Raw genomic sequence first — 17,052 nt, forward strand, 5'->3', positions numbered from 1 at the left:
CTGAATGCTGATTGGCTGAGACGGAGGGCATTTTTCTTAATCACGAGGACACTTTTAATAATCAAGGGAGCATGATTACTATATCCTGATTTGTTAACAGTTGCTTCATATCCAGAGCAAGCGAAGTTACAAGAGAATCTTCTTCCAGATTAAACTACTCTTTTGTCCACATTTAAAATACATTTTAAGCGCTGTTCTGTTGACAGCAGCAATTTATCGAATTGAACTTTAACAGAATGGGAGCGAGTTAATTGTCATTTGTTGCAGCACTGAACGGGCTTCTCTCAACAATTTTGCCCTTTATGTGATAAACATGAAATCGCAATGTGCCTCGTACAATTAAGGATTAATTTCACTTTTACTTTCATAGTTTTCCAAATTGCCCTCGTCGCGTTTTGTGAAAACTTTGAAAATAGGCGTGAAATTAATCCTTAATTGTCCTCGGGCCCATGCGATAACGTATACTAATCGGTCGGGAGCGAGTAAAAATGGTCGCGATGCACCTGGAAGCCGCCTTTGAAACATCACGCATTTCTTTAAGGATTTTATTTATTATTTTGGCGTGGGGAGTTGAGGACTTTGCGTGACATCCCAAAAGGTGAGTGCCATCTGAAATCGTTCGCGCTCGGCGGGCAATCAGAAGGTCTATCGAGCGACTACTCTGAATCGCACAGTAAAAACGCAGTCTTGATTTTTGGTCAAAATGAATCGCACACTTAGAACGATCATTGCAGTAACGTACGAAACTCAGTCGTTGCAGATAAGAGGCCCCAAAACCTATCGAGGCCTTCTGCGTGGCACGTAGCCTCTCAAGAAGGCAGAACATGGGTTGAGACAGCACGTCCGCCCCCAAGGCCTTCATCGTCCTAACAAAAGCGAGAGAGCCCGGGTTTTAATAGTTGTTTTTTGTCTTTCGTTCGTCACAGGTACGTCACGTGCGAATGGCCTAGAATGTGTAATTGTTGGCAAATTGAGTAATTGTCCAAAGGACGAAGAAACAGTAGACCCAAAATCCAACCCGCCTTTAGATTGCTCAATACAACTTGGCGGAACAATAACGAAAAACACCACATGGAAACAAGTTGACAACGAAGTGACACCCAAAGAATGCCTTGTTTTGAAAACAGGAAATTCAGAGAAGCGCATATACTTGGCAAGTACGTTATGCTTCCAGTTACTACTTTTCTTGCAATCATGGAAAAAAATGAAAGCATTTTCAAAAAGTAAACAAGCAAATTAAAAATCAGTAAATTACAATCGTGATCTCACGAAATAATTTCTTTTGCGTGAGACTCGTGGCTATGTTGTCGGTCAAATCCGATCTCAGGTTGAATCCATTTTTCACTGGTTTAAATTAGTGATCTTTATTTTACCTAGGTTGAATATACACTATACCTAGCTTAAAACAGCGATCAACCCCCCCCCACCCCCCCCCCCCTAAAAAAAAAAAAACCCTGAAACCACCTACGCCTTCCCTCAAGTCGTGTCTTACTCATCTCAAAACATCTTATTATATCTCTCAGATAGTACGCGCGCTGTTATTGGCTAAATTAGCGGCCCGCTGTACAGCCCGCTAAATTTAAAATTTCGACAAAACATCATCTAGCGAGTTGTTCATGTCATTTCTGTTGCATAAACTTGTACTGAAAACTGTTTGAATCTTGCAAGCAACTATTTCAAACTTAACAGCCAAGAAGATTTAGTTTTTGGGATTTTGGCACGGCATTCTTTGTGGCAGCTGAACCTTCCGCTTCACTTTGACTAGTTTCCTTGCCCGCGCGCCAGTTAACCTTAGAGATATAATAAATATCTTACTAACCTCGTTTTCTCGGTCCGTACTGTAATTTACGGATCCTCGTTTTTTCCCGTTGATTTATGGCCCAAGCGCGAAGCGGTCCCGGCCCCGCGTTTTGGCTATATTAATTATTTAAAAAAATCATTTTGTAAAATATTTCTCAAAAATAATTCGACAAATGAAGGAAAATGCTGGTTTTTTTAACTTCTTGATTGAAACAAATTTTCTTGATACACGCTCGTATTTCCTACCAGTGAATCAAATTCTTGTGATGTCACAGCCGTGTTTACATACTCTCATCTAAACACAGCTATTGACCGATGAGAGAGCGCGTACCATCCCAATTATTTTATAAATATATTTAATAAACTTATATTTCTTTTGCGTCAGCTACTCCATTAATAGTTCACTGAACTGTTTTGGAGTGTATTGTATTGTCGAGTTTGCGTGACAAAAGTTGAATTGAATTGAACTGCAACCTTCCCGTAAAGCTCAATTTTGCTAACTTGTCTTTATGCTTAAGACAGATTTATTTATTTTGCGACTTTGTTACCCAAACTTGTCAGTCTTTCTTGCCTTCTAGGTGCATTGAAGAATTTTGGCCGTTCAGGGTCCCCAAAAGAAATTTCTCAGAACCAAGGGATAGATATATTCTGCAGCTTTGAAGGAAGGCCCCGACCACAAATATCTTGGTACAAGGGAAACTCACATACTTCGTTCAAAGACGTGGAACCAATCATCAATGAATCGGAGGGTTTACGTCACGAAGAACGCGAGCAGTCAGGAGACAATGATATCTTAATCACTTCCACTACTCTCCACGTTCCAGGCCGCGAAGAATTCGAAGCCTTTTATATGTGCGCCGCAAACAGTACGTTGAATAACAGCTGGTCGACATCTGCGAAATATGTAATACAAGTGGAATTCGATTGTAAGTGGTCTCGTGTACATTTTAATTTATGGTTTATTCAATTTGTTGAGATAAAAAAATAATTATTCTTTGGCTAGTCAGATTTGAAGTGGTCTTACATGATAGAAAACTGGGACTTGACTAAAGGATCATCATTATTATTATTATTATTATTATTATTATTATTATTATTATTATTATTATTATTATGACTTATTATTACTTTGTACAATTGTATACAATTACAATTTTCCTTGTCAGCCTTATTTATGAGCATTTTTATCTTGCAACAGAGATGCATCCCTGTGCAATCGTATTGCTTTAGGAGTGTTATTTTGTTCTCCTTTCACCATTATGACGCTATCTTCGCTTGTAAATGACAAAAGTGAGTGCACACTTTGAATTCTGTTGCCGAGAGCTAAATAACAGTTCGCAAGAATTCGTGGTCTAAACGGTTTGGACTGTAACGTGTTTAGGCACCCCAAACGTTTGAGCTTTGAAGGGATATCGGGGCAATTTTGTTAATAGCGGAGCTCAGGCGCGCAAAGCGCTCCAGCGGAGCACCATGGGTAAGAGTTTTTCGGAAATCTATCCATCCAAGAAATTTTGGTTATGATGTCAGCTTACGTCCGTCTGACCGCGCGCACAGACTGTCCGGGTGGAGGTGGGGAGGCAGGACAGCCTCTGGGGCCTGTTCGGACAATTTTCGTTAGCGGTAAATCGCGTGGCAGCGTTGCATTTGGCAACCAGCATTTTTCTGGCGGAAATCATATTAGTGACTGTACAAGAACCGTACGCAATAAGACAATTTCATATGTACTGTAGAAATAAGAAATCACATTTCTTCCAAGACTACTTTCAAGATCAAATCGAAGAACAACGCAAGAGTTCAATGTCCAATTCGTTGGGGGTCAAAATTTGCGACCATTTGATGTAGTCGGATCCAGTTTTCCCCAGTGACAAGCAACGGGATAATAGTCAGGTGACTCAACACAAAATTTAGGCTCGTTCGTGACAAGAGTGATAAAAGCAATTTTCTTATACCCCACCACATAATATTAGAAGGGGTGCCTATGTCAATCTGCCCAAGCTTCCGTTTTAAGGAGATTTTAGTTTTTGACCAAATTCAATATTTGGGATATCTGTAGTACGATTTTCAGCAGAGTTATTTTACCACTATTTAAAACGAATGTTGCATTTTTAACTTGATTTGATCACTTGTTTATGTACTGTGCTATTTTATTGCACTGCACTGCCGATAACATAATAGCACAAAAGCAGAAGAATTGCGTGGATTTTGACCGCGTCTTTTTCGTACATCTAATCTGATCATATTAGGATTGCTAATGCTCGTTACAAAAACCCTCAGAAACGCCCGTCGCTCTAAGATTTGCTCTCTGGGCAGTCACATTTGCACATTGAATGGCGTGCACTTAAACATTTCCTTGGCACATTGTCAGCGTGAGCAGCGCCCTTTCTAGGTGCATTTCATGTGGTTCTGTGGACACTTTAGTGATGGTCATCCAAACTGGTTTCCACTGGTTGTTCTCTCCTTAAACCATGAAAATTCTGTGAAAGAAGGAACATCCTCCATAGCGTGTTGTAATGATGTCCAAATCCCTGCCTGGTATTCTGCCCTTTGAGCATGCTGCAGAATTGCACCCTGAAATGTAAATTGTTTAGAGAGCAAGCTATAGTTCGTTTTTATCTTACTTTGAGAAAAACGGTTATCGATAACAAAGTGTTTTCTTCCTCCATATTAATTTTGCAAATATCCTACTGTTTTGAAGGAATATTGTCCAAGTCTCTGTTTCGCTTTGAGACTGGCGTCCAGAGAGTCCAGGGAACTTGATTTGTCATATGTTATGATCGCAAATCTCTCTACAATAGCTTCGGGATAAATCGCAATGTGCTCCAGGGCAGGTGTCACTGAAAGGTGTTACAGTCGAACCTGTATGGAACGGCCCTGTATAATTCAGCGGCCAGTTTTTGAAGTCCCGATTTTTCGCTTATACAAACGATGTATTTGTTACTTGTATTAGGTAGCCACCCCTATTAAGCGGCCGCGAACATCCTGTAGCAGTGTTATGTTTGTCTCTTCTTTGTTATTTTTACCTGTATTAAGCCTCCACCCTTAAAAAGAAACTAAGCCACGTGTCATTTCATGCGGTGTGTTATTGCATGTGTTTAAAATGGGATCCTCATCACTATAAAGAAATAACATGTACAAAGCTACTGTAAGCTGATAATCGGCCGTTTAGTATCGTTAACGCTTTCCAGGTGCCCGACAGTTAACGACTTGCTCTACAAACAAAAGCCGTTTCAAATTCCCGAAGCGCCAGACGTACGTGTCCGTCTTTTTTAAGCCGCCGTAATTCTTACTCAATTACTTTAACTTGAACAGTTTTATTGTCTACTGTGCTACTTTTAATTAGCGATATTTCCCTTATAGGGCCCGTTTTAACCGTAGCATTTTACATCAAATGAGACAAATCTATTATTTTCGCGCATTTGCATTAGATAAGGCACTTGTAAATGCGACATTTAAAAAAAAAAAACGGGCCTTACTGCACATTGAACGTACTAACCATGAAATGACGGAATAAGATAATTTGTTGTGAACTTTAAGTCATAGAAATACTGTAACAGTACTGTGTGCCGTATGTAGGAGACTAGAGGACAATTTATTGCACAGTACTTTTTTTTACAATTTTACCTATATTTCATGCCACCGTTAAGTTACAAGTTGGCAACTTTGCTGAAATTATTTATCACTTGAAACAGCGTTGATGGTTTCCTTGCATGAAGTGGAGGAGGCAGTGTGGCTCAGTGGTTAGGGCGCTTGCATTGAGATCCGGAGATCTCGGGCTCAAGACCCGCTCTAACCCCCACCCGTTGAATTTTTTCCTGGTAGTCCTGGTTAAACGTCCTATGGTTTGCTGCACTTGTAAATAGCCAACTGGTTGTAGTTGTTGTGTTCTGTTGTTTCGTTGGTTGTGTTTAATTGGCCCTGAAAACAGGGGCACCCAACGAGAATATGGTTCAAAACCACTTACACAAGCGTTGGTAAACGTATTTTAGTATTTGAACGGTAGATAAAGGCATATCTTTATCCCCTAAAATGTTTTCATCTGTTCAGATTTCCTAGCTGAGATTCTAGCGATCCGAAAATTATAGGGATCAAAACGTACCTTTTTGGAAAATTTCAGCCAGAAAAAAGGCTCCCGAAAATTCTAGGTGACCTTTTTAGGGAAAAAAATCCGTTAAAAATGGGTAATTTTACAACAAATGTTCCGAAAATTCTAGATCTCAAATCGTCTTCCGAACAGATATTTTCCGGAAATTGACATTGGGTGCCCCTGCTGAAAAGTCCCCATGGAGAGCGGTCAATTAAGTATGTACTGAATTGTAAGTGTACTTTGTATGATACTGCATTAAAATTGACATTACACCACGCCCAGTGAGTATTTTTAGTGACCCTGTATTAAGCGGCAAGTTTCTCTATTGAATTCCGTGCTCGCCACGATGTCTATTTCCCGATATCATAGAACTGTGAAGTACAGTCACACCCAGTGAAAGGTGGCCCCCCATGGCAAACGCAATCCATAGTTTAGCAAGTTGGTTTTATGCTCGGCGATCACATGATGAAGCTTTCCAACCAAGGTCATGACAACGTCGGTGTTACCTGTCCTGACATGGACAGACCTGGCTGCATCTCTCTCCAGAGTGCGCGTGACGATGATGAGAGTCTCGCCTCTTCACGGTGGCACTGAGCCATTACATGTTCAGATCCATGGCAAACCACAGATATTATTGGGACACAATTAAATCATAGAGCATTATAGATTAAACAGCGTTGGAATAACTTTTAAATGAAAGAAATAAATTTTAGAGCTGTTACTAACCAGATGTAATGTTCAATGCTTTGTCAAGGGGCCAGTTTTTTGGAATCTTCGTTTGTCCTGCTACCTCCCTTCTGAATCCCTACTCTTTTCTCCCATGTTACGTCCTTAGTTTAGGCAGCCAGGAACGTATGTGTCCCACACCACATCAACTTTTCGCTTATTAAGATCAACAGAATCTGTTCATCCCTTGGAGACACCCGACCCCTACTCGTCTTCCACTTTTCACTGGGTGTGACTGTACTTCGCAGTTCTGTGCTGATATCAGAAAATAGGCAGCGTGGCGAGCGTGGGAATTGGATGGTGAAGTAACACCACTGACACCCGCTCTGGAGCACATTTCAACTCATCCCTTTCAGCAGCTCAGTGTCTCGTCAGAGAATTTCCAGAAGCCTTAGAGAGATTTGCGATTATAATATATGACAAATCAAGCTCCCTGGACTCTGTGGACGCCACACAACTGATGCTGTTCTCAAAGCGAAATAGAGACTTGGACAATATTCCTCCAACACACTTGGATATTCGGGAAAAGTAATGTAATGATGACGTCTTAGTTGGGTAGAGATATGCTTGCAAAATTAATATGAAGGAAGAAAGCACTTTGCTATCGATACCCGTTTTCTCAAAGTAAAATAAAAACGAACTATAGCTTGCTCTCTAAACAATTTACATTTCAGGATGAAATTCTGCAGCATGCTCAAAGGGCAGTATACCAAGCAGGGATTTGGACATCATCAGAATACGCGATGCAGGATGTTCCTTCTCCCACAGAATTCTCATGGGTTAAAGGAGAGAACAACCAGTGGAAACCAGAAGCGCAGAAAGCTCATCAAGTGCACCTGGGCGCTGCTCACGCTGCCAATGTGCCAAGGAAATGTTTAAGTGCACGCCATTCAATGTATAAATGTGACTGCCCAGTGAGCAAATCTTGGAGCGACGGGCATTTGTGAGAGTTTTTGCAACGAACATTAGCAATGCTAATATGATCTGATTTGATGTACGAAAAGACGCGGTCAATATGCACGCATTTGTTCTGCTTTTGTGCTATTATGTTATCGGCCGAGCGAAGACTGGGTACTAATACTGAGCAGTGGCTTTGTCGACGCTATTTTAAAGGCAATCTTTGATAAAATAGCAAAGTACATAAACAAGTGATCAAATCAAGATAATAACATGCAACATTCGCTTCAAATAGTGGTAAAATAACTCTGCTGAAAATCTTACTACAGATATCCCAAATCTTGAATTTGGTCAAAAGCTAAAATCTCCTTCAAACGGAAGCGTGAACAGATTTACATGGGCACCCTTTCTAATGTCGTTTGGTAAGGTATAAGCAAATTGTGAGACAAATTTCATGCTTTTATCACTGTTGTCACGATCAGGTCATTAAGCCACCTGACTAATGAAGAGCAGGAAAAAGCACGAGAGAAGAGGCGACGAAATTTGAGAAATTTAAGCAAAGAAAGCCTCGAGAGAAACCGAGGAATGAGAAGAAGAGAAATTTTCAATGAAGAGCATCGTAAAGCTGAGAGAAATAGAGCGAGAGACAAAACACTAACTTAACGGTTGGCTTTCAGGTAAATGTTTTCCTTCTTAATGCATGCCTCGCTGCCTCACATATTTTGGAAAACTCGCTAAAAAAACGAAGAAGACCTGCCACGTTTGGAATTCCGTGTTTACAGAGAATCTGGATTCGGTTTTCGCATGATAGCGATAATTTTCAAGGCCAAAGTTTGTGTTATCTGCCGAAGCAGAAGGCTGAGGCGGATAACACACACTGAGGCCTTAAAGTGCCCCTGTGACCAAAAAATCAATTCATATTTTTCTTTGGATTTCAAAACTATGTTAACAAAACACTAAGTGACCCACGTTTTAAGCCTTGATTTCAAAAAGACACCTCTTTATTAAATGGTCCGCCATTACTAACATTATGTTCTTGAGAGAGCTGGATCGAGGAGAAAATGACGTCAAAGGCTCACTAGTTTAAGAATGCAATACGTGTGTACGCCACAGAATTAATATGCAGCACGGGGGTTTTGGGCTTTCAGACTTTTAAACTCACGCTTTGCATATATAATAAGCTGCGTTCACACGCTGAAATCTTAAGCTAGTGAGCCTCTGACGTCACTTTTCCCTGGATCCAACCGTCTGAGGTCCAATCGGTCAGTTTTGAACGTGAGTTATGGCGGACCGTGAAATCCAAAACTTACACTCAAAGTAAACGGCCTTTGGATAAAAATCAAAGCTCAAAATTTTGCCAGTCAGGTGTTAAGCAAACACACTTTCAAAATCTGAAGGAAAAAAGGAAGTGGCTTTTTTGATCACAGGGGCACTTTAATAATTATCGCTATCATGCGAAAACCGAATCCAATAGTTGTTTTATTATGCATATTCCTGAGCTGAGCTCCGCCATGGCAAAACTGATCAAACTGCTGGTTAGTGTATTAGGTGACGTCACTCCTGCATGCATAAAACTATTGTCTGTCTGTATGACGTCAATTCTACATATACAAAATCTATCGTCTGTAGGTATGACGTAAGAGAAACACAGCAAGCAAGAATTAGCTAATTATAGCCATTCAAAATCGAGCTGGTGACATCAACGTATAATAATCGCATTTATAGGCTTTTTGTGCGAAATGGATGTCCAGTCGTGAGCTGCTTTCTTTGACTGTGAAATTGCAGTCAAGTAAGCCAATTTACTACTCTTTAGCTTGAATTTTTACTTAGTAAGAGTTTTGCTATTATTCTAAACTGAAGAGTGAGGGTGTAAAGATTATCAGTCAACCGGAAAATGTTATGAAAGAGATTACTGTGCATGCAATTTTAGTTTCAGTTGTTGATTTTAGACCTTATTCATAAATGGCGTTCAATTTATAATTCTTTTGTCGAAGTGCAAATTAGCCTACCAAGCCTCGATACTATACAGTGAATTGAAAAGAATTCTTGCTCTAAAATGAGGCTTGGTAGGCTAATTTGCACGTGGACAAAAGAATTATAAATGTGACCGCCATTTATGAATAAGGTCTATACTGCTGTCAGCTCAGAGGTGTTTCATCAGTGTAAACTGTATTACTATACATTAATAACGATTAATTTTGTACTCTATGCAGAAGCATAGTTATTTCCATATACAATATATTGCTTTCTGGGGTTAGAAACAGGAGCTCTGCTTTTAGGCTTGGTTAAATCTATATATTAATGTGACACCTCTCTCGGCAATTGATTGGTTTTATACTGAAATACTTTGAGCGCGAAACTTTGTTGATTCACATGCATAATCGTGCACACACTGGTAAAACTGAATTTTTTTTTGTTTTACACAGGCAATAAAGAAAGTTCTATAAGAGCTAACACGCCGTTAGAAATTGAAGAAAATGCCTTTAACAACATTAACTTAAGTTGCTTGGTCAAATGGGATGCTGAGCCATTCACGTGGCATTTCAACAATAACCCGGTGTCTTTAAAGACAGATGAAAAGTATACAATAGTGAAGGAGTATTACAGCAAATGCTATGATGCCTACAAGCTCGAAATTGCCAACGTTACAGGGGAAGATGAAGGGGCGTACAGCTGTCATCAATCATGCGAAGATGATGTTAAAGGATGCTCAGTCAAAATTCAATTAAAGGTGCTATCGGGTAAGGAACCTTTTCGGAGTGAATGAAACTAACAAGCAACATATACTGTATAGTGATAAATACCTTTTATTAACCGAGTTTTCGGGGTATCTTTGAAGGAAACTGTGAAAGGGAATCCGGGTACAGAAAATAAGGAACAGGTAAAGGGCAATCTTCAATAGAGCAAAAAGAGCGAGAGTCGAGTTTGATAGCCGCATTAAGAGTCAAGAAGAGCAATAACTTCAACTGAAAAAGACGAGCCTCAATATCCAACATACAATATTGCCAGAGAAAAACGATCTTTGAATTAGGGAAACCAATATAGCAAACCTTACTGTAGAATATGGAGCGCTAAATTAGCCATTGATAGCGCGTACGATCTTGGGAGGCATGATAGTGATAATAACACTGAACATTTGGCATTTTCGCGTTTCGTATCCGGGCAGTGGACTCATCAGAAACCTTTTGGTTCGGCCAACTCGCCAAGCATTGCGTACGTCAGTCAAGCCCCGAAGACATTCACTGTTGTATCATCCGCCATTTAAAATGTGGTCACCGATACTTGAGCTCAAAGGCGGGAGCACAGCTGTCCGTTTGCTACGTATGAGTAATTTCTCTCCTCTCTGCTGAAGCGAGTGGCAAAAAACAGGCTTCATAAAAAACTGAAGGACAAATTTAACGGTATAGTCTTGTCTTCAAACGGAAATATATTGTATATTTTTGTGCCTTAAACATTTTGCTTGATTCCAGACATTTCAACCACAAATGAAGTCAGTGACAACACAACTTCTGCTTCGATTCCCGCGTTAACGGCAGGTTAGTGGATTAGTTAACAACAACAACAACAACAACAGGAATAATAATAATAATAATAATAATAATAATAATAATAATAATAATAATAAAGATGATGATAATGATGATGATGATGATGATGATGATGATGATGACATTTCACCATAGCACCAATAACAGGTGATGTACTATTTATATCTCATTAATATTCACTAGACTTCGGGCATGCGATATAAGTGTGCGTTAATTATTTAAGGTTGTCAGTTTGACTAACTTTGGTTGGAGTCGCCATACCCTTCCTGCTTACTCTATTGGTACCACCGCGTCTTCTCCAGCGAGCTTGCTTGTCTGGGGTGACCTTCCCATAACCAAAAGCTAATGAGTATGCAAGAAGGATAATGAACTGTGGACCATTTCCAGTCAGGGTTCAATCTCAGAGTCCTCGGGCTTCTTGGTCAGCGGGTGAGCGCCCGGAGAGACTCTGGGATAATCGACTCCATTTTCCCAGAAAACGTGGGTTCCGGTCTTATTACGTATGCTTCAGTTTAACCGGAAACAGGAAAGAGAAAACCGTAAACAATAGAAATGGCGGGTTGAAAGTGTTCGAAAAACAAGAATTTTAGCCTTGCACACAAAGAAACTGGAGAAATGATCATTGGTTTGCTGTAAGAGCAAGGGAAGATGAAACCTCTGACGCTTTCGGTAAGTGTATTTTTATGTTTCATCGTACATTCCATCGTTCAAAATGCCATCGCGCAAGCAACACGATCGACAAATTATTTATTCAATCACAATTTATTCATTGTGATTTATATATTTCTGAGGTAGAAAAAACCAAACAGCACTGAAACTAATTTTAGATTTTGAATCTCCCTCCAAATTCTGGGGCTTCCGAATTACTTACCGACTTCCTGTTGGACTGCCATTGTTACGCAAGCGGCCAATCAAAAATATAGTTCAAGTCGATTCGATTATCCCAGAGTCTCTCCGGGCGCTCACCCGCTGACCAAGAAGCCCGAGGACTCTGGGTACGAGATTGGTCAGGGTTTTGGGAAGTGGCTGGGAGTATAAAGGGTGCCTTTTAAAAAGAGCTCTTACAGAGTTTGCGTGCTGATTTAAAATAAAACACAAATAGCGGTGATAAACATGGTAAACAAACGTATTTTTAAAAAGACTTGACGTTTCGTATGCTTAGCAACTGAAACCTTTTCAAAAGTAACCGTTATGATGTTTGCGTGCTGAATACAGTAAATATTATGAGTAAAGTTCTGGACACTTACGGACAAATTAGATTGCCGGGCTAAGAAAAGCAACCTCGTTCCCAGGGCCTCCTCTCCTGCCCAGCCAAGAAGCCAAGGGAGGGGCAAGTAACTTAGTTTTCGACATACTTCCCTGGTGGACAACTTTGCAAAAATACAGCTATCGATCCCAGGCATTATGTAGTGTTTAAAGGTCGCAGTTGTAATTTTAAAAGATTATGGGATACGAATTTTATCTTCGAGTGCTGTTTTGATGAGAGTATCTCTCACGAGTGAGCACTGAGCGAACAGGTGCGAGATACTATAAGCACAAGAAGATAAAATTCGTATCCCCAAGCGGCCATGTAATATTCTGTTTACTATATAGGTACTGATGAATTGTCCAGGTTAAAAACAACTAACTTTATTCATTTCCGAAAAGGAGAAAAGTGGAGAGGCAGTTCAACTCAATTAGACAGTTCATGATTCAACATGACGAAGCGTACTGAGCACATGAAAAAAATCTCTGGGGAAAATGTAGCATTCCCTGAGACAAAACACTTTAATATAGAGTGGGTTTCAATTGAGTGTCGAAAGTAATTATATAATTACTTTGGTTTTTCATTACTTCACTCAGTGGTTGGTTCTTAGTTCTTGCGCCACTTTTTCAACCAATCAGAAGTGAAACCAAAACCAATCTTGGCTCGCACGTGCACATTTTCCCGCTCTTTGTGTCGGCTACGTGTAATTACTTCAAGTTTTGATTAGTTTACTGGATTGTCTCCGTACTTTTTGATTGGCGAAAGTAATTATATTGGCTTTGGTTTTACGACACTCAATTGAAAGTCGCTCTAAAGAGGCATGAAACATAATAAAGCTATTACGATTACTCGATCATGGCTCTCTGGAAATTTAATGAAATTGCATGTTGGTTTTGGACGAGGGGCAAAACCGGATTACCTGGAGAAAAACTTCTCGGAGCAGAGTAGAGAACCGGCAATAACTCAACCCACATATGAAGCCAAATACAGGAATCGAACAAGTACAGGCAGGCAATTGCTCTGACCTCCGCAGACGCTCTGCCGGCTCCCCTATTAAATTGGGTTTCAAAGCGTAACAACGGAAGAAAAATCGTTCACGAAAATTTCAATAAGGTAGATTAAAGTGACGAGATGTGTCATCATTTTCTTAAGGTTCAAAGGAATCCTCCAGTAACCAAAAAGGCCACGAAGAGTGGATCATTCCAGTTGTCATCTCGGTTGTTGGAGTCTTTTTACTTGGTAATGCCCTGGCAGTTACTTGGTACTTCAAGAAAAAGAAGACATACAAAAATATTACAGGTAGGTTCCAATTGTTTCGTTCAGGGATCAATGAAGTATGACGGTTAGCTTGAAAGAGTAGCATAATTATGCCTGAAGCACCGCTGGTCGTTTTTTTCGACCAATTTATGCCAAAATTATGCTACTTTTCAATTGCGCTCTTTGAAAACATGGCAAATAAGTGCAAAATTAGATTTTCTTTCATTAGAAGCCTTTTATTCTTGTTAGCTATTTTCAAGTCCTTTTATTGTTCATGCTGCTTCAAACTTCTTTCAAACAACGATCTTCAAGAAAAAAACACAATTAATACCACAATCCCACAATCGTGGCTTCAAAAAACACATGCATGGTTTGTTGGGTTGTGATCCGTGATTTCTCAGAAGACTGCAAAATTGCAAAATTTTGCTCGAATCGGCTGGCATGGCGAACGCCATTTTGTAACCTTGTCTATGAGAAAGTAACAGGGACTGACATTGTTTGCAATGGGACTTCTGGTTCCTGTCAGGTCCCAGTCCCCGGGCTCAATAAATTCATCACACAACGGCAACTTGATTTGATAGTCGTCAAAACATACGAATCGTGCTTCCATTTCTGCTTTTTTGAAGATGGGGAAAATTATGGTAGGCTTCTCAAATTATGTAAAAAATTATGCGAGCACAATCTAGGAAAGCCTAGTATTAGATGGTTGCTAGACAACAGTACGCTAATCAAAAGCCTCACGGTTTTTTACTCGTGGATACGAGAAGCGAATTCAAAAGATGAGGATACAAACTAAAAACTCGCGCACTCACTGGCACTAAATGAAAATACCAACATGAGTAATTTCCATTCAAAATGATAACAAATGCAGCCCAATTTAATGTTGATTCCAGGACATAAGTTGCATTTTCATAACGACTTTCAAATCTTGTCATCACAACTAGTTGTGATAACACATTGAACTACCAACGTTTCAAAAATCAAGTAAGAAATGCAAGCGTTTTTCTGTGCTTCGCCGCGGTTACACAAGGTTGTTGCTTTTCATTGGCCTGTTCTAATTGGCTGCTGGTTTTTATTTTACACGCTCAATAAAAACCCGTTTAAACAGGATTTTTCTATTTGGTTGCGCTTGAGATGATTATTAAGCACTTAATGACTGGCCCCAAGGGAAACAGTGAATTTTGTTTCCCCGAGACCCTCAATGTTCCCCGAGGCGAAGCCGAGGGAAACATTGAGGTCGAGGGGAAACAAAACTCACTGTTTCCCGAGGGGCCAGTCATTAAGTGTTTTGTTATACCTTCCAACTCAAAATAGAACAATACACAGATAAAAATTATTTGCTTGACGTCGGCTGGCGTACAGATTTGCCGCCGTTTCAAAGGTGCACGACCTAATCACGTGTGAGTCGAAAGTTCAAGTTGTTGTTGCCCTAGGACGTCATGAAGTTTTGTTCGCCCTAGGGCGTCATGAAGTTTTGACCAATGACACGTGACACGTTCTCCTCCAACCAGAAAGCGTATTTGAGTATAACAATACGAGATAATCAGCCAAGCGGTGTTTTTGAAAATGGCCACAAGCCGTTCTGTGGAGGTTGTTAGAGAAAATGCATATTTTTCAAATAATCACCTATGTAATTATAATAAAACAATTTTCACCTCCGGCAATATCGGTGAATAAATAAATATCGGTGAATAAAAACCAAGACGAAGTCGAAGTTCTTGCTCTTAAGTCATCTTAGCTTGATTAAGAATAAAATACAAACAGCGGCGATAAACATTTTTAAAATATGCATTTTATACGAAACGTCTAGTTAATATAAAATGCATTTTAATAAAATGCATTTTAAAAAAATGATTATCGCCAGTGTTTGTATTTTATTCTTAATGAAGTCGATGTCATTATTCACAGATATTCACCTCGCCTTCGGCGAATAATTGTTAAATGGCCGATGAAAACAGACGAATACAAAAAATTGGTCAATCAGAGAAACTCTGCAAGGGGAAACACGGTCGTGAGATCGAAGATCAAAAAGGTTGTTCTAGAATAGTTGACAAAAGCAATTAGTATTACTTCTTTGAAACACTGCAATCCTCCATATAATGTTTTGCAGGTTGTGCTGAAGAGGGAGTCGAGAACGACTAACCTGGCAAAAACGGATTCAACCTGAGACCGGATTTAACCGAACGAAATGGTTTCTTTGTTCACGGAGAAGACTTATGGCCAGCAGTGTGTCAACATGACGGCTAAGCTAATTTCTCTTCCGTAAATTTTGACGGTCGATGCCATTCTTAGTAACCAACAATCTTGGACAAAATTGTTGAGAAAACTCTGCTTTTGGACTAAACTCCGATCACAAGTATGAAAAAAAAGCTCTCTTATTGCTCCCCCCCCCCCCCCCCGGATCAAAGTTGCTAGACGAAACAAAGCAACATTGGTTGTAGAGGGGAGGGGGATGGCAAGTAATGTGCTATATTGAGGACGTCGTGCGCAAAATAACCCCTGTTTTTAATATTCTCAACGATTTTTGTCCAAGATTGAAGCCTTTTTATTCGGGTTGCTTCATTTAAATACTTTAAAATTGTCAACTAGAAGCCGTTGTTTCGGTAGTGTAGAGGTTCGACATCATCATCATAATTTTTTTTCTAAGGTTTTTGCTCAGTTTTTTTTTTAATTCTAAGTGACATACGCGGTTAATCTAGTCCTATATCTAGATTAAGTATTTGTTTCCTCATTTGCAAACGACAAACTTAAAAGTGAAAATTGTCTCGTCCAAATGGCATCGCTTGTTTACGAAAGGGAAATTGCGGCGGCTACAGTGAAAGTTTTCAACAATTAGGAGCTTGCAATGGCTTTTCTCCCTAAAAATGCTTTAGATGATATGTAAATTCAAATAAGAAAAATTTAAAAATTAGGTCATTCTGAACTTGTTTAGCGTGTCGCTCGATAATAGCTTTGCAAAGTTGGATAATTCAGAGCAAATAATGTTTAGTACTGCATTTAGCATTTTTTGAATAAAATGTGGCAAATATGAGAACAAATTGTGAGAATATTGAAGGTGTTGCAGTTACTTCTTTATAAAGCATTGCAACTTTATAAATTAGGGGAGGAGAATGTTTGGCTCATTACTGAACAAGAAAAAAAATCCTTAAATTCCGTATCCGCTCGAAGATGAGGTTTTATCATACACTGTTTTTGAAGGATTTATGCAATGATAACACACTAAAGGACCTCATTAAGCTCTAGACTAGCATTCTGGAAAATGTTCGCTCCCGTATTGAGTATTCCACAGGTCACAAAGATTCAAAACGATTTATTGAAAATCACTCACCCACCGCTCACTCTCTAGATTACCCCTGACAAACTATTGATCTATAATAATAATAATAATAATAATAATAATAATAATAATAATAATAATAATAATAATAATAATAATAATAATAATAATAATAGTTTATTAACTTACTATAGCGCTTTTTAACATTAAAATGATC

At 39.4% G+C, this 17,052-nt stretch overlaps 1 protein-coding gene across 1 annotated transcript in view; it reads left to right on the plus strand.

Annotated features, from left to right (window-relative positions):
- LOC138033483 (titin homolog) overlaps positions 1-16,596 on the plus strand; it is a 25,037-nt gene extending 8,441 nt beyond the window's left edge. Inside the window, exons 2-7 of the mRNA XM_068881261.1 lie at positions 927-1,157; positions 2,379-2,726; positions 9,934-10,248; positions 10,978-11,043; positions 13,454-13,600; positions 15,669-16,596. Of these exons, the coding sequence (XP_068737362.1) occupies positions 927-1,157; positions 2,379-2,726; positions 9,934-10,248; positions 10,978-11,043; positions 13,454-13,600; positions 15,669-15,700 (1,139 nt within the window). The 3' untranslated portion in view covers positions 15,701-16,596. The remainder of the gene's footprint in view (positions 1-926; positions 1,158-2,378; positions 2,727-9,933; positions 10,249-10,977; positions 11,044-13,453; positions 13,601-15,668) is intronic.
- Positions 16,597-17,052: the final 456 nt, after the last annotated feature.

This window comes from Montipora capricornis, chromosome 1, assembly GCF_036669925.1.
Source record: "Montipora capricornis isolate CH-2021 chromosome 1, ASM3666992v2, whole genome shotgun sequence".
Taxonomy (NCBI): Eukaryota; Metazoa; Cnidaria; class Anthozoa; order Scleractinia; family Acroporidae; genus Montipora; species Montipora capricornis.